Source organism: Canis aureus, chromosome 14 (assembly GCF_053574225.1).
Source record: "Canis aureus isolate CA01 chromosome 14, VMU_Caureus_v.1.0, whole genome shotgun sequence".
NCBI lineage: Eukaryota > Metazoa > Chordata > Mammalia > Carnivora > Canidae > Canis > Canis aureus.
In genome coordinates this window covers 20703687-20726227 of record NC_135624.1, presented here as the reverse complement: position 1 = coordinate 20726227, position 22541 = coordinate 20703687, and the positions used below count along the sequence as shown (strand labels likewise).

The following is a 22541-nucleotide window of genomic DNA, read 5'->3' as shown; positions in this document are numbered from 1 at the left end:
CCGTTCCCTCTCCGCGGCTTGCTTTTTAACCTCCAGCTGCTACCCAATTATTAGTTCTTGGATGGCTGCTTCCGTAGCATTATTCTAGCACTTGCTTGTAGCAGATATTAATAATAATAAGCAGTTAGTAAATGTGCACGGTATTAAATGCTTGTAAGGATTATTGTTGATAACCCTAATTGTAATCATAGTTTTTGCGTTGGCTAAATTGAGATTCTTGTGATTGCAAGGAACAGAAATCTAGAAGTGGCTTCAGCCAAATGATGGGGCTTGGTGGGGTATTCTTAATTCCCAGACAGAAGTCCTTGACGGGACTTTAGAGCAGAGGCAGCAGCACCTCAGAAAGAAGTAGAACTATGAAAGCCAGGAAGAATCTAGACAACAGACTGCTCTCTTTCTCCACTTCATTCTTTATAACACATTATCTCTGTGACTTAAGTGACAGAATGGTGGGCGATTTCTTACCCCTCTCGAGTTTGCGGACTATGGCTAGAGAGCTCATAATGCCCTCAAGTGCTCTCTCAATTTCTCATCTTTCTGCTCCCAGTTATTTTCTGCCCCTTCTCATCTCACGTCCATAATCCCCGGACAGGAACTCTGATTGGCCCAGCTTTGATGCGGTCAACAACAGCCAGCACCAGGGTGTGATGCTGCCCAGAGACAGCCCCTGTGGCCATGGTGAGGCAGTCACGCACCCTGAAGGGTATTGATCTCAGCAATTATGTACTTAACGCTTTCATTGTACTTAATGACATAGATCTAAATTTTCTGGATTAACATTTTGGCATTAATATTTAGAAGAAGCAGTGTATGGCTCCTATAGATGGGGCTGTGGAAAAAGGGAGTTTGCAAGACTTCTTTCCTACATAGCAAGAAAGAGCAGTTTTGTGTTTTCAACGTAAGGAATGGTTACAGAGTGATGTCAGGGAGATGATGGGATATGATCAAAGGAAGTGAAGTAAAGTATCAGAACTAGCAACAACACCAGGAAAGTAAAACTAGCCCACAGGAGGCAGGCAGGTTTGCCGTGTGAAGATGGCTGCTTCTTAAGAATCTACTATGCTGTGTCTAGACAGCAACCCACGCATATTTTATGAAGCTTGCATCCTGGAAAGAAAAAAATATCACTTTTAAGGCAACCAAAATACAATTAGCTGTTCCGTGTGCATCCTACTGCATTGGGTCCCCAAACTGAGACAGATAAGCATTAGTTCATCTGATAGACATTTGTAGAACACTCCACTAAGCCTCAGGCAAATCTTAGGCAGTATGGTTATCAAACAAACCTGTCAATGAGCGTTACTATTAGATAAACTTTGTGCTAGGCACTTGAGTATGCACTTCATGTTCTTGAACTCATTTAATTCTTACAACAAATACCATGAAGTAGGTTCTGTAATTGCCATTTTATGGAGGGGAAACTGATACTCAGAAAGACTAAAAGAATATGGTCAAGGTCACAATGTTAGGGTTTGGAGAGGCTGGAACTCAAGCCAGATCAGTCTGTGAGATCCTTGGTTTTATTTTTTCAGTGTTTGAGTTGGATTGTCATGGGTTATTCAGTCTATTCTGTTGATTATTTGAGGAATTGTGTAAGAAACACCCCTGCCCCATCCTGGATAGCTCCCAGGCTAGCACCATGATAAGACATAAATACTATGATTGAGACATCTAGACAGGAGACATCTGCCATTTCCTAGCTATGGAACCATGGGCAAGTTCTTTTTTATTCCGATCTTCACTGTCCTGCACCTGTAAAAATGAAGGGAGATAAAAAGACCTTCTTTGTGGGTGATATGTGGAGTACAAGAGTCGATTTGTGTAAAGGTCCTGGAGCAGTGACAGTAAGGGCTCCCACAATGGTAGCTCATATTACTATCCACAAAGTACTATGTACTGCAAGAATTGGTACCATCTATGGGAATCAGGCAGGACTCAGAGAGGAAACAGGCTTTGATGTATCAGATGTTGCCAGGTAGGGAGGCAAACGTTGGACATTTAAAGTGGAAGGATCTGTGAGTAAAGGCCTTTGTTTATCCATCTATTGAGCATCTATCTACATGTGCCAAGTACCCAGCTCAGTGTCAGTTTGGGATAGAGAGGCATGGCACTATGAAACTATATGGAATATTCTAGATCCTGACTTCAAAACAGAGATGAAAATGGAAAATGACCATAAGGAATCATCTGTGAGAACAATTATGGCCATGACAAGCCTAGGATTGTCTCAAGGAGATAATTTCTTCACCAAGCCCTTAAGAAATTCTTCATTCAAGTGAAGTGCTTCATTCATTTAGCACCCTGTAGCACACTGAGGGGTCTTCCTCTTCCCACCCCCTTGATTTTTTTACACCCACTTGTACCTGCACACTGTAGAATATATATAACTGTCCTTCATTTTCCAGGATGGCACTGTTGACTCTTCATATATCTCAGTGAAGGATTTTTTAGTTACATAGAACATTCCTTAACTGGAGATAGCATGAGAAGGGATAAAGAAACAGTGTTAAGGCATATTAAAAACTGGCTTTTTCCTGGTGGCAGTTTGTCATTTTTCAATTTGGCATCTTTCCCTTTTCTTTTTTTCTACCATGTAGATCTGTATGAGATTTGAATCAGAGGGGATTTTCTTGCGAGGTGCCTTTCTTCAAGCATGCAGATAAAATTGCCAGGTTTAATGGAAGTTTGTTTAGAGTCTTGCTCTATTTACAGTCAAAAGCATATCATTTCTGTTGCTGGCCTCAGTCCTAGACTCCCAGAAAATTCACAGTGCCTCTGGCCTGTGACATTCTGCATTTACTCCCTGGAGTGGCCCTGGTTTTGACTGGCCTGGGTGTTGAGGCTTCCTAGAAATGGAAGCAAGCTCTACCTGGGACTATCCTGGGTCCCCCCCGCCCAGGCCACCCTCACCTGACCATCCCATCCTGTCATTTCTGAAGCCCCTTGAGTCTGTTGTTGTGCTTGCCATGTGATTCATGGCATAGAGCAAAGGATCGAACCTTCTCAAGCTGTAAAGAGCTTCATTTATTAAAAAAAAAAAAAAATCAGCAAGCACATTTGGAATTCTTCCTGTGTGTGAAGCACTCTTCTCCCTTTGCAGGTGAGGAAACTGAGACACACCAAGGTTAAGAAAGTGTTCATACAGCCAATAACTGGCAAAGCCAAGAAACAGGCACAGCAGCAATCCCTCCTGTGCTGCTTCTCCAGGCTTACAGGCCATCTCGTCCAGCCTCTTTTTTGGTCAAATGAGTTATAACCTAAAAAGCTGCTAACACGCAGTGAGAGCAATTTATGAGCTAGCTCTCATTATTTGTGTGTTTAATAAAAGGTAAAAGCATTTCGAAAAGTAAATGCAAGTCTATACAGTTAGGCCAGGATTTCCCAAACTGTATTCCTAGAAAACTAGTGTTCAGAGAATGTAATAAGTTTTCTGTTTAAAAAAAGGGGGGAGGGGAGTATATTGATCAAAAAGGTTGGAGAAATGTTGGTTTAAAAGAAGTCTTTAATACTGCAATACTTCTCAGATCCTTTAATATACTAATGTTCATTATTTATTTTCAAAAGATGGCCGTGGCATACAGGATACACTGGACTTACTAGACCACCATGTAGGAAAAGGTTCTTGAAGCAGGCCCAAGACTCTTTTCGTAGAAGGTCCTCCTTGCAAGGCTGACTCTTGCTGGTGTTTGGAAATTTGGATTTCAGGAGGACTCCCAGCACTCCCTGATCAGAATGGCCCATGTGCCTAAACTGGCTGTACAAACAGTCATTTCTGCTGAACACCTGTTGTCCTTCTGGGAGTCTGGAGTTTGGGTACATGCTAGGCAGAGGATGCCCATGTGAAACAGCCTCCAATAAAAATCCTGGGCAGTGAGTCTCTAATGAGCTTCCCTGGTAGACAGCATTTCACACAATGCTGTCACAACTCATTGCTGGAGGAATTAAATGTATCCTGTGTGATTCTCCCGGGAGGGACTCTTGGAAGCCTGTGCCTGCTCTCCTCCAGACTTCGCTCTGTGCGTCTTTCTCTTTGCTGCTCTGGCTCTGCATCCTTTCGCTATAATAAATCCTAGCTGTGAGTACGAGTATTTGCTGAGTCCTGTGGGTTCTCCTAGCAAATCACCAACCCTGGGGATGTTCTTAGGGACCTCCTGTCACAACCAGAATATCCTCTTCCTCACAAGTGCTTTTTAACATCCCACGGCCACAGGGGTTCTAGAGCATACGGTGTGGGCAGTGATGAACTGTTTAGTCCCACGAGTCAGAGGCAGAGATTGTCCCACACCACCACTCTGGGATTCTTGGTGAAAAAATCTCAGGGTTCCTGAGGCCCACATGGAGGTCATTACCAAGTAACGATTTTCTTCCTGGCTAGAACACATGGATTAAATATATACTGACAGAGCAGAACTGACTGATACAATTTCATCATTCTTTTGGAACAATTGGGTGGGAAGGGTAAGGATGGAACCAATAGCCTCGAGATAGAGCCATCTGTTACATTCTTCCATTTTTAGACTTAGCTCTTTAGCCCAGGATAAAATTACTTGTATAAATTTATACAAAATTATATTAGCATTTATGTGAAAATGTATTAAATTCTATAAAATTACATATGTGTATAGGAGATTTTTTTTATATCTATACAACCCTACTAAAAGGACTTCATGGCTTTTTGAACCCCATGGATCATGACTTACCCTTAGTGAATATGATTTCCCTGAGTTCATTTTACAGAATAAACAGATGCACCACGGGTCTCCTGAGAGCAGGTAGGCTGCTATGGTGCATGAAAATCCAACTGGAGAGGGTGATTGGCCCCAGCGTGTGTTCCTCCAAGACCTTTCATGGTACTCCTCCTCCTCCGCATTCTTCATGGCTGACTTGCCCTCCTCTTATGCTTTTCACAGCTGCCAAAAGTTATATTTGCACATCCTCTACCATGGGTGGGGAACCACGCTTCCTGCAACCCAGTCTGCTCCAGTACACTTTCCTGTGTTGTATGTCTAGACCAGCCTGCCCTGTGTTTCCTTTGACCTTGTTCTGCCAACCCTTGTGGACCTGTTTCCAGAGATAATGGCCATTCTTACACCAGAGCCCTGCCAGGTATTACTTGGCTGGCTCTTTGCCAAGCCGATTAGCACACAGATCAGTCTCTAAGCACTTCATCCTCTGTCTCAATACCCCATGTTTGTGCTGCTTTATGTCATCATTTGTGGGTTTCTTCTGTCACCTTTGCTCTTTTCAACCTGTCTAAATCCTATCCCAGGTCCCACTGTTTTCCATGAAGCTGACCTTCTCCCTTGTACCTTCATGGACACCCCTGGACCTTGAATCTCCACCAATCTCTGTGTCTGTAGCACACACCTCAACACTTATTTTGCCTATACATCTAACATACAGTGATTGAGCTCCTCCTAAGGGACCACCCATTGGTCTAGAAAACAGGGGTATTTGAAACAGAACCCCCACCCCCCAAGGAACTCACAGTGTTGTTGGGCTGCCACATGGTGTGCCATACTGTTCTTTTTCATATGCTGATCCTGATTCTTCTCTGCATCTCAAAACTCTCTGGGAACAATGAATTCCTCTTGTGTTTTTTGCATTTCCAGAGTGACAAATGTTCATTTCTAAGTAGCAGGTAAGAACTCAGGAGAAGGGGGATCCCTGGGTGGCGCAGTGGTTTAGCGCCTGCCTTTGGCCCAGGGCGCGATCCTGGAGACCCGGGATCAAATCCCACGTCGGGCTCCCGGTGCATGGAGCCTGCTTCTCCCTCTGCCTGTGTCTCTGCCTCTCTCTCTCTGTGTGTGTGACTATCATAAGTAAATAAACATTTAAAAAAAAAAAAAAAAAAAGAACTCAGGAGGTCTGGCTTCTATTCACTGCTACAGCTTATGAGCCATATTAGCCTCTATTTCCCCATATTTTTTTTAGTTTTTAATCTTTATTTATTTGTGTTTTTAAGCAACAGAACCACCTGTCTTTAAACAAAATCTAATGAAAAATTCCAATATTAAAAATGATACTATTGCTAGTATTTATTAGTATAAACATTTATAAACCTATAATAAAATCAATTTAAACTTAAGCTTCTTAAAATTATAAGCATAAAAATGTTTAAAGTTGGTGACATATGACAGCTGCAATAATTTCAGCCTTGGTAGCCACGTTACTCCTAGGTTTTGGTTGTACAAAATTTGTTTTTAATTCAAATCACACAAATAAAAATAGTCATATCTGCTTCTTTATCATACCGGAAAGACTGACTTTAAGGTTCATAAGTGCCTAGCACTGGGCCAATGCCATACTAATTGCTTAAATGAATGGTAGCTATAATTCTTACTAGGGAAGCCTGTGACACAAGGTTTGTCATTTCCCTTTTCCCTAGAACTTTGGCCTCAGAGCAGCACCAGGAGACTTTTCCTGGTGAGCAAGATCCTACCATTGTACTGTCAACCTTCCTTCACTAGGTCCAACTTGAGCAGAATGGGTGGATTTAAAAGAGAAAGCATTTATGAGTCAGAAAGCCAACAATGCATGTAAAGACCTGCCGGACTTCCTCTGCGCAAGGATGTGGATTTCTGCATCCATTTTTGGCATGAAGTTTGCTGTGGCTAGCTTGCTTCACTTCCTGACATTCACTCAAGGCAAAATGGAGGCTGGAAAGAAAGAAAGAATTTCCATGAAATTCTTGAATGCTACATGCCAGGTGCCCCATATACATATCCTATCTTCACAGCATCTCTGCCAAGAAGCTTGAAGCAAGCTTATTTCCATTTTGCAGATTGGAAAACTGAGACTTAAAGAGCTTTAGTAACTTGAGAGAATTGTACAGCTAAACCAACATAGATCTGAAGCCTCTGCCCTTATTATCAAATGCCCTTCAGAAAATCAGATCTGTGAAATTCCTGGCCTCATCTGGCCTGATTCATCTGCACTTTCCGATCTACACAACCCACTCCAACTCTGCTCAATGGGTCTGTGGTGGAGAGGAGAACTTCGAAGCAAGTTGTTCGAACTCCATTGTTATAATCCCCCTCCCCAGGGCTGGGGTGGGGGGTGGGGCCAGGTTGAGGCAGGCAAGGTGCCTGGTGCCAAATGTAAAGAGGCACTCACTCCCAGGTTCACGTATGTTCAGACCCATGATGTTGCTCACCCTAATCCCAATCCTGCTCCTCCTGATGCTTGTCCTGGGATGTAGTCACTGGGATTTGGTGGAGGCAACTATACCAAGACTTCCATCACCAAGATAACCAAGACAAGCCTAAGACTGGATGGCAGATTGGCACTCCTACCCTTCAAAGATCCCACATTTCCACTTCCAGATAGCTCCTGCCCTAAAACTATTTTCCCACCTTCAAAAACTACCTTTCATGACCTCTTATTGCCTGACTTTCCCTCCAAGATTGTAAGATGCCACACAATCAGAATAAACTACAGAGAACCTCCACCACAGCCACGAAGTGGGTTTCAACCCCTATGTTAGTTCCAGTCTTTTGGAAGTGGCTGGAAAAGAAGGCCTGGGAGGCTAGGCCAGGGCTCATCAGAGAACATGGTGCTCAGTTTGCAAATTGGCCCTTCCACATGGTGGGAAGACAAAGGAAGATCAAAGAAAGAGGCAGTCCCATCCAGATTGATAGGTGGCAGTGTCAGTAAGCAGGAGAACTTAAACACAAGGCTTGTGTTGAGCACCTGCAAGGAGAGTGGATCTACCCACCCACCCACCAGATTCTTAAAGCTTATGTAAAGGCCCTAATGGGGTTCAGTCACATGTTCATCCAAATGGTCTCAACAGCACCTTAGTCTGTTAAGACTCAGTCCTTGGAATAGTTCCCACTGGAGATAGTGGGCAGAATATACATTCCAAGGACAGAGTGGGGCACTGGAGTTGGGGGGGGCAAGGCATTGAGCCTTTGATTTCCCAGGTCTGGTTTTCAGGACTCCATGACCTCTCCCAACAACAGGGCAACCCTTGAGCACAGAATATGGGTAGTTGTACTTGCTACTGTTGGAACCCAGGCCAACCATCCTCATCTTATAGAGGAAGAAACTGAGGCCATAGCAGGGGAAATGACTTCCCTGAGTTCAGTTAGCTATGCAGATCAGAGCCATAAACCCTATTTCTCCTACCCCCAATACATTTTTGAGACTGAGAGAAGTGGGGCCCACTGTATGCATCCTTCTCTTGGCTCCATCATTACTGTAGCTTAGCACCAACTCACAAAATGAGGCATGATTCATACTGTAGCTGTGCCCAGTTTTGCTCTCTCAAAATTTACCCCTGTAGTTGAGTACCAGTGATAAGGTTCTCAGACCACCTACATCAGAGTCATCTCAAGTATTGATTCAAAATGCAAAGTCTTGTGACATTACTTGGTTCTTTTGAGTCAGAAGGTGCTTTGATCATTAAGTGCTGTTGTTTTTTAAATCTATTTATTCATGAGAGACACAGAAAGAGGCAGAGACCTAGGCAGAGGGAGAAGTAGGCTCCCTGCAGGAAGACTCACATGGAACTCGATCCGGGATCCCAGGATCATGACCTGAGCCAAAGGCAGATGCTCAACCACTGAGCCCCCCAGGTGCCCCAGTCATTAAAGTTTAAGTACTAATGTAGAGTTTGTACTCTTTCTATTGGTGAGTTCTTATTTAGTTTCAGGGGCCCTCTTTGGTTTTCTTTCCTTTGGGGCATTAAGTCAGTACCTCTATCATCTTGTATTTTTAGTTCTCAAATTCAAGAAATGAAAGTCACTGTACTTTTCATCAAAGTGTGATTTGGCTAAGATAGAAACGGAGAAGGGAATTCTCAGAATAGGAGACATTGAATTTTCCCTTGTGGGTCATGATAATTATATAGAAAGATCCCTCACTTCCCCACTGGTGTGTTTTCAATAAAAATCTATTGTCAAAGATAGTAAAAAAAGCTCTTAAGATCTTCATTTTCAGGTGTAGGCAAAATATTTCCAAATGCGTGTCAGTACTTTCTTAGATCTTCTTTATAAGAATTTGGTTTATTGCTGGAAGGAAAGGGGACATGCTAGTGGGCCTGGGCGGTGTCTGCAAATGTGCGTGCCTGACACAGTTTTTCAGAAAATTTGAGTCTGTTGACAGCACTTAAAAGTCAGGAGTTTGTGGGAATGCCTGAGTGGCTCAGTCAGTTAAGCATCTGCCTCTGAATCAGGTCATGATCCTGGAATCGAGCCCCACATCAGGCTTCCTGCTCATCAGATAGTCTGCTTCTCCTCCTTCTTCTCCCTCTGCCCCTCCCCCACTTGTTTTCTCTCTCTCTCTCTCTCTCTCTCTCAAATTCTTTCTTAAAATATCAAAATATTAAACATTTTTAAATTTAAATTTCCATCTTTCAAATATTCCTACTATCTCATTGTGAGCTATAGTCCCACAATGCAACAACCTGGTATCTTGATAGCTACTGTCTGAAACAGACTATGCCACATTATAGATGGTCATAAATTCTTTAACACTCTTCCTATTGAGTTGTGTAGTCTGGGTATCCTCCCAGAATCCTCCCAGAATCCTCCCAGAATCCTTCCCTTGAATCTGGGAAGTCTTAGTGACTGCTTGAACCAGTAATACATGCAGAAGTAATCGTAAGTCAGGTTTTGGACCTAGGCTTTAAGAAACTGGCAACATTTACTTCCTGTTTCATTAGATACCAATCCAGGGAAATGAGCCATCATATATCAAGTGCAACTACCCAGAGACCATCATGCTGCCAAAAGCCCAAGTCACTTGAAGAAGCTCTAGAAGAAGAGACACCATATGAACAAAGACAGAAGGTCAAGGAGCATCAAAGTGCCAGACACATGATTAAGGGAACCACCTTGGAAAAAGATCCTCCATTTCCATGAGGGGACAGCACGTGGATAAGAGATGAATCACCCAGCTGAGCCCTTCATGAACTCCTGACCCATGAAAGCATATGCTAAATAAAGTAATTGCTTTAAGCCATAAATTTGGAGTCAGTAACTGAACAAGAGCTTGAGTTTTTAGTTTGCTCTATTCTGACCTCCATTCTTTCCCCTGGCTTCACTTAAATTATTTTACATCCTGGTTCCTGTATGAATCTGGATTTCTAATCTTGATTTAAACCGTGGTCTGGAGACCCTTCAGTTATGTGAACTTTTGAAAATTAAAATATTAAAGATATATATAGAAATATATGAAAAGTTATGTTTGGAAGGGAGGAGGGATACAGAGAAAAATGGAAATTTCTACTTGAAGGAGAAATTTACCTTCCATGGACCACCTTGCTTAAGATGAAAAGAGCACAAGATCAAGGTTTGGTCAGCTCTTCCTTTGTGTTGGCTTCTTTATCTTTACAAGCAAATCCCATTCATCTTTGACATTCGATGAGTCTATGAGTAAGATAGCTCCACTTTTCTATTATTTATTTTGAGTGTGTATTTGTATCTTGTAATATATTAGAAAGTATATTCATTCCATGGCATTCCAGCCTATGGGGCAAAAGAAATGTCTAGTTCTTTGTTGAAGACTCTGCCTTTCCCATCTTGTACCTCCAGCTCTCAGTAAATATTTGTTGAATAAATGAATGGACAAATGAATGTGTGTTAGTCACCAAGAATACAAAGACAAATGAGACACGGTCCTTGCCCTTGAGGAGCTCACAGTCTATCGAACACAAGCAGCAAATTAAAATACTGGTTATGCCTCCTGGGTAGCACATTCTTTTATTCAAAAACACCACTTTATCTGTGTCTAGCTGGCTAGGCTATTCGGCTATTCACATCATACCCAGATGAAACAATAAGCTACATGAAAAAAAATTTTTTTCTAACTTTGTATGGTGACAGATGGTAAGGAGACTTGTGGTAGGGCTCAGCTGGCGATGTATGCAAATATCAAATCCTTACTTTGCACACCTGAAGCTAAAGTGTTATATGTCAGTTATACCTCAATGAAAAGAAAAAAAAAAAAAAAACCACACACACACACACACACACATATAGTGGAAGAGCCCAGAATGAGACAGGGCTCCAAGCCACCTCCCCTGTAGAGACAACCTCCCCGTGCTGAGTTTGAGGAGGAAGGGAGCTCAGTCCCATCGGAGCTGCAGGAAGCAAGGCACAATCACTCAGAAGCACCCCCAGGGCCCATCAGGAAAGCAAGAACAGAATCACTGATGCATCATTCCATCAGGCTCTGTTTGCACAGACTGCAGAAATAGCAACGAGGCTGCTCCATCAACAGCACTCCTCAGAGTAGCTAGCACTGAAAGGTTCAGGGCAAACACCAAAGTTTTGTTTTCTTAAAGGAGATGGAGGAAGGCTTGGTTTTAATCAGCCTGCCCTGTATGGACTTTGAGGAATTACCTTTTTTCCTTTCCAAGTATGTTGGGCAGGTTGTCAACCTATCCATTTTCCCCTTTTCTTTCTAATTGAGGATTTTGTGAAGTCAGAGAGGAAGCAAAAACATTTGTTTAAAGATAAGTGGCTTCTTATTCTTTATTCTCCCAGTGAGATTGAGTATCAGTGTCAATATATTTATATGATCAACATTGCACAGAGTGTTGATTAAAATGCTTTTGGGGGCTCCTGGGTGGCTCAGTCAGTTAAGCATCCGGCTCTTGATTTCAGCTCAGGCCATGATCTCAAGGTTGTGAGATCAAGCCCCGAGATGGGCTCTGTGCTCAGAGTCTGCCTGAGATTCTCTCTCTCCCTCTGCCCCTCTGCCCGCTAGCATTCTCTCTCTCCTGTTCTAAGTAAATAAAATCATAAAAATAAAATGCTTTTGGGTTTTGAAGGATGTCTCATTGTTTATGTTAAATAGCATCCATGAGGATGTCAGGAAGTCGTCAGCGGATGACGCTGGGGCTGTCTCACCGATTTCCAAGCAGCAGACCCATATCCAAGCCCAGGGAAGCCAAACCCCACAGGTGGAAATGACTTTCTATTTGTAAAGTAGAACCCAGCAAAATACTTAACCAGTAGTTAATTTGCCATATTTGTTCAGGGGACTCTGGGCTTCTTCAAGTAGAAATCTTAGAAGGAAAGGTAAAAGCCAGAACCACAGAGACCAGATTTCCCTCCAATTTCTCACAGTTTTTCAAACTGTCAACATGTTTACATTCTAAGGAGAAAATATCTTTATCAAGGGTTATTTTCTTCTTTAAAAAGTAGCTTTTTCATCATTTCAACTTTGGAATTCAGAGTCGGTATAAATTCATTGTCTTGGGAATTAGGTAAAATCATCAAAACAAATCAAGGTATTATTAAAAAGTGCAGAAAGCTTCGACAGGAGGTGGTGATTAGCCCCCACGTGATGTGCTGCTGCCCGTCAGCTTCACCCGGTTCTTCCTGAAGAGATCCAATCTCAAAGGGAGAAGAACTTTGTATCTTCCTGAGAACCGATCTTGCTTGCTAATTTTTTACTTTATTCTTTGAAGTTCCATTCGCTTTCTCTGATCTCTAGGTCAGTGGTGCTTTGCTCTTAGCTGTTACAAGCGTTTCCTGTGTGATCCGCTACCCCCTGGTGGTTCCAGTACATTTAAATCTAGAATCTCATATCCCAAGATTCCTGTCTTTCAACAGGCAGTACGTTCTTAAGTGAGTCAAAGTTTTATTGCATAACCTGTAGGAGATGACTAGAAGGTGAAATAAGGTTAAAGAAAGAATGTCAAGACAGCATGCTTGGTCTCCCTGCCTCGAAGGGATTGAAAACACTGAGTACCTGGGGACCCAGGGCATGGAAGAGATGCTCACTGATGTGGAAAAGCCGAACTGGCAAGTGACATGGACTACTGGCCCAAAGCCAACAATTTCAAGGGACCTGCTTGGTTGCATAGTCTTGTCCCCTTAATCTGGTGAGCTGAGCATTTTAAATGAGGACTGCATGGATGAAATTCCTGGAGCATGAGGCCCATTCTTCCTCAATTCATGAAGGCTATTCTATGATCATAAAAATCACAGACCCAAAGGAATTTGAAAGATTACTTGTTCGTGCTCCCGACTTCAGGTAAAACCACACACAACCTGTCCACAAAGGAGCACAATTGGCCTGTTTTTAAGCACTTGGGAAAATGAAAGGAGCCAGCTTTCCTTAGTAACCTATCCTGATGCTGAATTACCTTCCCCAGAAGGAAAATCCTGGAATAGCTTTGGAGGCAGGCCTGGATTCAGATGTCTGTATTGTTGCTCTGTGGCTTCTGTGATTGTCAGCAGATTACTGATCTTGATAAATCTGATTTGTAACATGAACTAAAGAACAGTCTACTTACATCACAAGATGGTTTTTCAGAGTAAACAAATATGTGCAGTACCTACCACAGAGAATACAGGCTACCTTTCTGTTCCTCCTTCACCTAACTGGATACCCTCCTGTTGGGTTCCTAGCATCCTCTGGCTCAATGTGGAGACACAATGTCAAACATCTAATCATTCTCTAATGTAGTAGACAGCATAATGTAACTGGGAGATTTGGCACAAACTTTAAAGGGAAGCTGGCTGGCTACCTTCTGGATAGCAAGATAGAATGAGAAAGCCTTTAGTGTATTTGTTTTCTAGGACCACCATAATAAAGTACCACTGACTGGCTAGCTTAGAGCAATGGAAATGGGTCATCTCACAGTTCTGAAAGCTGGTAGTGTGAGATCAAGGTGTCAGCAGGGACATGTTCGATGGGAAGATCCTAGGGAAGGGTCTATCCCATTCCTCTCTCGAGCTTCTGGTAGTTTCTTATACGGCTACATAATTCCAGTCTTCATGCAGCATTCTCCTACATGTGTGTCTGTGCCCATAGTCCCCATGTTTATAAGGACACTAGTCATATTTGATTGGGGACCTCACTACTCCAGTTTGACCTCATCTCAACTAATTACATCTACAACACCAGATAAGATCGCATTCTGATTTACTGGGGGGTTAGAACTTCCCAGGTGAGTTACACAATTCACTTAACACACCAGGTTGTGAGATAGTCATTTCTAAAAATCTTTTGTCAGGCACACTTTGATATTATATTTGGTACTTAGGACCAAGTAGCTTTGCAGCCAGCCTCCCCAGTAGTGCAGGACAACCATTCTTTGGAAAGCCAACCCTTCATGTGTGAGGAGAGTAGGGAAACGCCCTAGTGGAGAACCCCAGAGTCACACGGGCAGATGGAGGAGAGAACACATGGACACAGAAGGGTGAGACAGCAATGGAGATTCTGGATGAGCCACATCAGGAATGTTACATGATAAAGAAAGGGCTTTAGAGGCAGGGGCTGTTCACTTTTCTCAGATCTCAGAGGTTTCTCTTCCACTAGCCAGGGTCATGCCCTCACCAGGGCTAGGAAGTTTCTGGCCTCACAACTCCAGCATAATGCAAAGGCCTTAACAGTCCAAGGAGAAAAATATTTTAAAAAGAGCTTGAGGCACCTGGGTGGCTCAGTCCATTGAGCATCTGACTCCTGGTTTCAGCTCAGGTCATGATCTCAGGGTCATGAGATCAAGCCCTGAGTCAGGCCCCACTCTCAGTGGAAAGTCTGCTTGAGGATTTCTTTCTCCTACCCCCCTGCCCCTCCCCCTACATGTGTGTGCACATGTGCTCACTCTCTCTCTCAAATCTTTAAAAAATATAAAAATAAATAATAAGAGCTCTAGCCTTGAAAATTGGCCTCTATGAAAAGGATAAAGGTAACAGATTCTCAACACCACATTTTTGGGAATTTGGAACTAGCTGAGAAAAGTTTAGAATAATTTTCACATATATGAAGAGTGATGATGAACAACATTTGTAATTTCAAAGCAAGGAGGAATCAAGAGGAGGCTTGAGTTATGGGAGATGTGATTCAGATCAGAGAACTTCCTGTTAGTAATCTGTTTAAAAAAGAAAGAAATTATGGTATTTTCCCTACATATCTTAGATATGAAGGCACTCATCTATGATAAGCATAGCCATCCCTGAATTTCAAAGAACCGGGCTTTATCTTCCCGTCATTTTTTCAGACACCAAAGAGATACTGTGTGTAACCTATCCAGGTGCAGTGCTGAGGTCTAGGGCCCTAGGAATGATGGACACAGGCCAGGTCGTCATAGAGCTCCTTGACTCATGCTTCATGCTCAATATCTAGTTATTGAATAAATATATAAATGGAGATGTATAAATAGATAAATTCTAATACAATGACATAGTACTATTAGCTGCCCCAGGACTGGAATTATATTTCTAACTATGGATAAAGTAATTAGTGCTTTGCTGAAGAGTTGGCTTTTGAACTTTTTTTTTTTTTTTTTTTTTTGGCTTTTGAACATCTTGAACGATGACTGTTTGCAAGGTGGGCATGAAGGGATGGGACACACAAGACACATGATGCTGGGCTATCCGGACACTGACTACAGTGTGATTGGAGTAGAGGTTATATAGTAGAGACAAGAGGACTAGTGATCAGAGAAGAGTCAGGTGGAGAATGAAGTATACAAACCCCAGTTTTTCAGAGTCTCTTCAGCTCCTAATGATTCTCATGCTATATTTGCTCTAAGTCAAGTCCGACCTTATTTAATACTTTCCTGGCCTGAAAACATGACAGTTCTTTTTGAGCTGCATCTATAAATTTGTAAAACAAAAGAGCCATGGCTGGTTCATATTCTAAAAATAGACATAAGTGAGGTGATTCTTCAGTTTGAAGATCTTTGACCTCAGCCTTGGAGTTTGTGAACATCCCTTCTCTTTCAGTAGTGACACGTTTCATGATCCTGATACAGAAAGCTGAACAGGCCTGGCATCAGCTTCTTTCCAGAGAGTAGTGGGGCTTCGTGTAGGAGGTACATGAGAAGAAAGCACAAGCGAGCTGGGATTCTCCATGAGGTTGGAGCCACAGAGCACAGGGAACTTGCCATTTAGCTCTTGCCAACTTCTTGGAGAAACATCTCTGTGCAGAGGGGGAGGGTTGGCTCTACAGAACTCAGAAGCTCAGGAAACAAGCTGCTGCAAAATGCTGCCTCTTGGACCTTCTGATCTCTTCCACCAAGAAAGGAGATGTGAGCAAGGGAAAAAGGGGGTGTGAGCTGAGGTGAATCAGCTTTGAGAGAAGCCCCCCTCACAGGACTATCTACTGAGTATTTTCTCCTCTTCAGGCGTCCTGCTAGTGCTGGAAGGCAAATACCATACATTCCTGACCAGCAGGCATCCCAGGTTTTCCTCTTGAGGCAGACATTTCCATTGCAGAACAGTTGAATAAGCAGTCCCCATAAAACATGAAATAAATAAAGAGGATAAGCAGAGGATGCTGTGACCCTAGAGGGACCCCTAACTCCCCCTAACGTGGCTGAGCCTTCCGAGCATGACGGCAAGAGTCAAGAAATGACTTGCTCAGTATGGCTGGAGTTTGCTCTTTGTGGCATGGTGGGGGCTGAGACTAAAGTGTAGTTAGAAGCGTATGGTGCTAAGGGACTGGAATGTCCCGTCTAAGCCCTCATAAGGCAGGGGACCCAGACTCATCTGACTATAAGCCAAGGTCCCCCACCTTCTGCACACACACGCACAAGCAATCATTCAAGGGCGCTTTCCTACCGTTGCGATGGTTATGTTGAGAAACCCAGAGAAGAGCACAATTGTAAAGAGTAATTAGTGTTGTGACTAAATAAATGAACACCACCTGTGCATCCTGTTTGGGGAAATGAGTCAAATTAGTGAAACAAGTTGCATAATCACAGCAAATGCCAATCTCAGCCATTGCAGCTCTGCTGGTCATTTCTAGTTCTAATGAGTGGCTTCGTGATCAGTGCTCATTCAGATGAACGAAGAGGAATTTTAGGTTTATGTTTTATTTTCAATCACATACGTAATATGTAATCATTGCCAGAAATGTTTTTAAATTTAGTTATGAAAAAAAAAAAGTTACTGTAAACCCACCGGGCAGAAATGACCATCAACATTTTGGTGCATATATTTTCAGACTCTTATAAACATGTCTATATTATTATATGTCTACTATATTATAACCAGAAAACTGATTATTTAGTTATTCTATTGTCGTAATCTGTATTGGATTTTTGTTGTTCCCCCCCACCCTTTTTTAAGTGGAGGCCAGTTTTGCTATATGACCTGAGTTTTTCTTTGGTTCATTTCTCCTTCCCCATCCCACTCCAGGAATTTGGAAGGTGTGGTACTTGTTTTAAGTTCCTCTGATAGCTCCTAATGAATTTTTAAATAATAGTGATGTTTAAAACCCATATTCTAAACCTGTTTCTCAAATTATTGTCAGGAATTAAGCAGTATATGTTGACACACCACTGTATACAAATGGAAGATGACCATAGACTCCTTCCTCCAGCTCCCCACAATACCCCTCCCACCCAGGTTTTGTTATTCTTTGAGGTTGTTATCCGCAGTCTATAGTTGCTAAATTGTTGATTCTCATGTAATTGGACCTCTTGTTTCAGGAATGACAGTATTTACATTCTCCATAGGAATGATGCTATCTAGTGATGGCAACATTGTGCAGTTTCCATGATGTTGGTTAATCTCAGCTACCATAGAGAATATCAGTGTTCTAGAACCCTTTCCCTGCAGAAAAAGCCTTCCGGTTGCTTTTACTTCATACTGACAGCAGCTTGGGCAGATAACAGAATGGGGGAATCATAGCCTAAGCATTCTCCCTGAAAACTACATAGACAAATTCCACTGACATCTTTTTCTTTTATATGGGATATGTTTCTTTTTCCTGGATTTGGGGAAGATTCTTTTTTTTTTTTTTTTTTTTTAAGACTTACTATCCAGCAGATCAAAATATTTTTCAGTTTTCACTAAGTCCACAGGAAAACCTTTTAAATTGGAGATATTTTTCTCATTTCAGAGCAATTTCCTTCACTATAGGAAGGACTTTTTTTGTTAAGAGAAGGACTACTGGGGAGGGGCAGAGGGAGAGAGAGAAGGAGAATCTTAAGCAGGCTTGCACACTTAGCGTAGAGCTCGACACTGGGACTTGATCTCATAACCCTGAGATCATGATCTGAGCCAAAATCAAGAGTTGGATGCTTAACTGACTGAGCCACCCAGGCGCCCCTCATTATACATTTTTGAGATTGGTTTTGTTGCATTGATTCTGACTGCTTCCTCCTTTACTCCCATTATGCATATGCCACAGATACTAATCATGATTCTAGTCTATTTCTCTTTCTTTATTCCACTTGGCTTTTTTTTCTCCCTCTGAACTCTGGGTGATTGTCTTAAGTTTGCACTCACCTTAATAGTTTCTAAACCAGATTGAGTTTCAGATCCTCTTCAGGGACTTTTTCTAAATATAGATTTCATGGCTTCACCTGAGACCCACTGACTCAAAATCTGCTGTATTTCACCCTAGGAATGTATTTTTTAAGTGTCCCCCCCCCCTCCCTTACTCATCTAGGTTTGAGAGCCACTGTCCTATTTCACTAATCTAATTCCATTTAGTTCAGGAGTGGGAATCACTGCTCTTTACTGTTTTTCATACAGTTTTAAATTCTGCAATGGAATTATTTGCTTGCTTGTATTCTTTTCATAAAATCCCTTTTTTATCTGTTTGTTGCCTCATTACCTCTCTTATAGCAACTTGGAGTGTTGAGTAATTACCTTGAGAATACAAAGTAGTTACTATTAAACTTTTGTCTTTGTCTTGTGGCAAATCTTTTCTAAAGGATGCTATTCTTTTCTCTTTTATGCATTATGTTTCATTCCTCGTGTTTATATTATGTTTGTGATTTGTGTTGTGGAACTTTTCTTTATTCCATGTTGGGCCAATTTGATAGCTCACTCTTCAAAGGTGTCATTGGTGTCTTCTCTGCATCCCCAGACACACTTCCCTTGAAGGCTGCATGATATGCCATTACATAATTCTTGTTATTCAGCAGCCTGAGGAGCATGGAGAGCAGCCAGCTTTATGAGGAGACCCGGTAATAGAATTTTACCTTACTCAGCATTTCCTACACATCTGGGAGCTCTTGCATCAAGACCCACCTCTTCATATCTTGGGTACACTTCACCCTGTCCATTATTCTGTGTACCTAGCATGACTGACTCTACGATTTCAGACTCAATGTCTAGCCATCTGAGTTGGATAGAACTTACATGAGTTGGGACAGTATCCTGTCTAGTTCCAGGATGTTTTTTCCTATTTTTTTTTTAGGAAGGTCCACATTGGTGACAAATGGATTAGGGAAAAAGCCCCACTTTCATTGGAATTGCAGGTAGAGCCATGGGCATTTCTTCCCCGTACTACATGTTCCATGTTATTCCTTATCAGTGAGTCCCTTTATCTCCTGTAGACCGCAGTTGACTTTAGATCTCAACCTTCCATAGGAAAAACCTCTCCCCTGGGTGTCAGAGTAAGTTCATAAAAAAAGGGCAAGTAATAGCCAAAAACTGAAAATAAGCTCAATATTTGTCTGTAGCTATGGTAAATAAATTGTGTAGTTGTACAATGAAATGCAAACTCTAATAGCCAGGTGTTATTTTGACATATAAACAAACATCAAAACCAAAGTTGAACCAAAGAGTCAAATGGAAGACAGCGAGAGAACTTGTATGTCTTCCCTCAGTTTGAGGCCATCTACACAGTATTAGATGCAGGTTTCTAGATGCTTCTAAAACGGCTTTGTTAGGTGACCTAGTTCAGACTAAGGGGAAGCTGTTCCTTGTTCTTACTTCTCTTTGCATTTTCTGAAAGGAGGAAGGGTGGAGAGCTTGCTTTCATGAGAGATTTTTCCCAGAAACCCAGAAAGAATGGCTAGAGTTATACACAGGGCATTATTACCAATAGCATAACAGGGTCATTTGCAAGTGCAAGCAGCACTGTGTGCATACATTTTCTTTGGAGGTAGGGTTAGCACCATGACACTTAGAGTGATGAGGACAGTGAGGCTTGGTGAACTGAAGTGACTTATCCCTCTGGCTGTTAAAGACAGAAGCTAAATTCAAACAGTCCAGAGTCCACTCTCTGTCCAGTACATCACAATGCCTGATGCTCCAAACCTAGTCAACTCAAGCTGAAAGATATGTCCAGTGATACAACAAATATTTATTAAGCACCTGTTATGTGCTGTGCCAGGTGCTGAAGACACAGCAATGAATAAGACATATCTTTTCACAGCTGTCATGACACTTAAAATATAGAACGGAACATGGACATTAAAGAGATAATTGCATGAAAAACCATCAAGTGACCGTTGGAAAGAAGTTACTGTATAATAGTACAAAAGAAGGAATCCAGACTGGTACCAAGGGAAGGATTTCTTAAGTGACCAATAATATAAGACCCAACTGATAAACAGCAAAGAACAACAATACAATAAAGTCAGAGCCAGGAGGAAGAGCCCAGAGCTGGGAAGAACTTGGCAAACTAAAGAAATCAGCATAAAGGCACAGTGAGGAAAATGGGTAGTGGCTGAAGATGGGGGGCAACACACGTTACAGAGCTGTGTAAGACATGATGACCAGAATTTGGGTGTTGCACTGAAGTTAGGGCAAGTTCTGCAGGGTTTAAAAAGTGGAGAGAGAACATGGTCATATCTGTTGTGTTATATACTAAAAAGAGGCTGAAGAGATCAAACCAGCTTATTCCTGAGCCCAAATATCTTTGGGAATGGTTAATAACCTGTTAGGCTATTATAGATTTGCTTATAAATATATGATATCTCAAGCACTTTTTAAATGGTTGAAAATACATCATTCTCAGTCTACATATTAAAAATTGAACATAGACCTGATAAACCTTAAAAGACATCCCTGACATTCATAGTTTTTCAAGTTGAAGATGTGTCTTCTGATTAGGAGAAGTAAGAATTTTGATGAAACCCCCAGATCTTGCCCCAGTCCACCCCTGCTGTTCAGTCTTGCCTGCCCTCCTGCCAGCAGAAAGTTGAGGCCATGAACTCCATGAACTGAAGACAGCTTAAACTCTTCAGTAGGCTAAGGAAATATACCACATAGCAAAATGGATGGGCCTTTATTCTAAATCAGCATTTTATTTTTATAGATTCCCATTCAATGACCATAAAGGGTCCATTCAGTAGATCTTTTTCAATATCAGAGAATTAATTTCAATATAACTTCATTTGATTGCCTGCCATCCTTTCCCCCCTCTCCCCACGTCCTCTGACATTTACCTATTGTTTCTTCAGATACTGGGAAATAACTAATTACTTTTCAGAATAATGTGGCCTACAGTGATGAATGGTCCAATTCACACCTGTTTATTGAATACCTATGGCATGAAGGTACTTCATCATATATTTTGAAAATGAGTGACAGAGATAAATGAGCCAGGTTTTCTGCCTTCAAGAGGCCTCCAGTTCCAGAGGAGATCAGAGGGTCACAATAGCTATGACCTAAGCACTACCAAGATAGCTAACAAACTCAGGGTTTGCAAAAGCAGCAGAGAAACAAGGAGGACTTTCAGTTACCTGAATCCCTGGCAGTTAAGGATTATTTTTAGGAGATTGTTTTAAATGTATATATTGAAAACCCATGCTTCTGAAAATTGATTAGGTCAGAATTCTGAACAGTCCATTCATGTATTCCCTCTGTAATTCCTTTCACTAAATCAATCTCTTTAAACAAATCTTCTCTAAATTAGCAGGGCATCTTTGGGGATCACTCATGTGCATGTTTGCAGGCCACCATGTGTTTACTCCCTAGAAAGGATCAAAATAGCTATTGTCTAGTTCTCATTTTTGATCTGCTTCACTGTAAATGCAATATGAAGCTGACAGTGTTAAGCTAGTTATACTTAAGAATTTATTTTTTACTGCTAAATGGAATCATGTAAAGTTCAACCCCTACCCCAGAAAATGCAGAAAATGGAACATTTAATTATAGTAACCATTTTTACATTAGATGAAGCATTTTGCTATCCTTGAGGACCTCCTTGCCATAAAGTATCTACTAGCCAGGGAAGTATGCACAGGTCCTTACAGAAATACATTGTGTTTGATACTCAGTATAAACCCACAGAAGCCATAAAGTAGCAGTTCTCTAGTGATGGGCTAGGGAGGGAGAGGTGATCTCCCTAAATATCAATTCTAGTGCAGATTTATGAACTTTTAAACTCATGAACATGCATTCCTAAATAAGCTGAAATGGTTCATTCTCCCTTTTTTTTGGTATCTCTTATCCTCCTGGAAATCTGAAGCAACATGAATCACACACTTGGCCATTAGGCCAGAAGAAGATTATAGCCTGGAGTATACTTTGGGTACTGAAATACATCGTCTTCCCCAAGCCGCCTTCAACCTGAGACCATGAGGTTTGAGCCTCTTTTAGGTGGTGACATTTTACTGCCTACCCCTCAGTTATGGTAATTTTATGCCAGTCCAGGCCCAAGGGTAATTACTCTCAAATTCTTTATGAGGAGACCTCATTTGTCATTTGCATATTAGATCCCCTGCGATGGATTGGCAGCATCAGAAAGTAAATCTATCCCCTAGCTGTAATTCATACACACACACACACACACACAATTTGACACAGTGGAGCAGGGTGCTGTTATTGAGAAATTGAAGCACCAGGTGTGATTAAGTAAGATCACACATTTCATTCTCTCTTTAATTT

General features: G+C 41.8%; 1 protein-coding gene across 8 annotated transcripts in view; it reads left to right on the top strand.

Moving 5' to 3' along the window:
* Positions 1–22541, top strand: part of SAMD12 (sterile alpha motif domain containing 12) — a 378174-nt gene that overhangs the window by 232859 nt on the left and 122774 nt on the right. For 2 of the 8 annotated variants that reach the window (XR_013351653.1, XM_077847044.1), the window contains one exon: positions 9668–9970. The exons of the other annotated variants lie outside the window; for them this stretch is intronic. Coding sequence is in view for 1 of the 2 variants with exons in the window: in XM_077847044.1 (XP_077703170.1) it covers positions 9668–9687 (20 nt within the window). In the remaining variant the exon portion in view is untranslated. Of the gene's footprint in view, positions 1–9667; positions 9971–22541 lie in introns of those variants that run through there. 8 annotated transcript variants of the gene reach the window in all.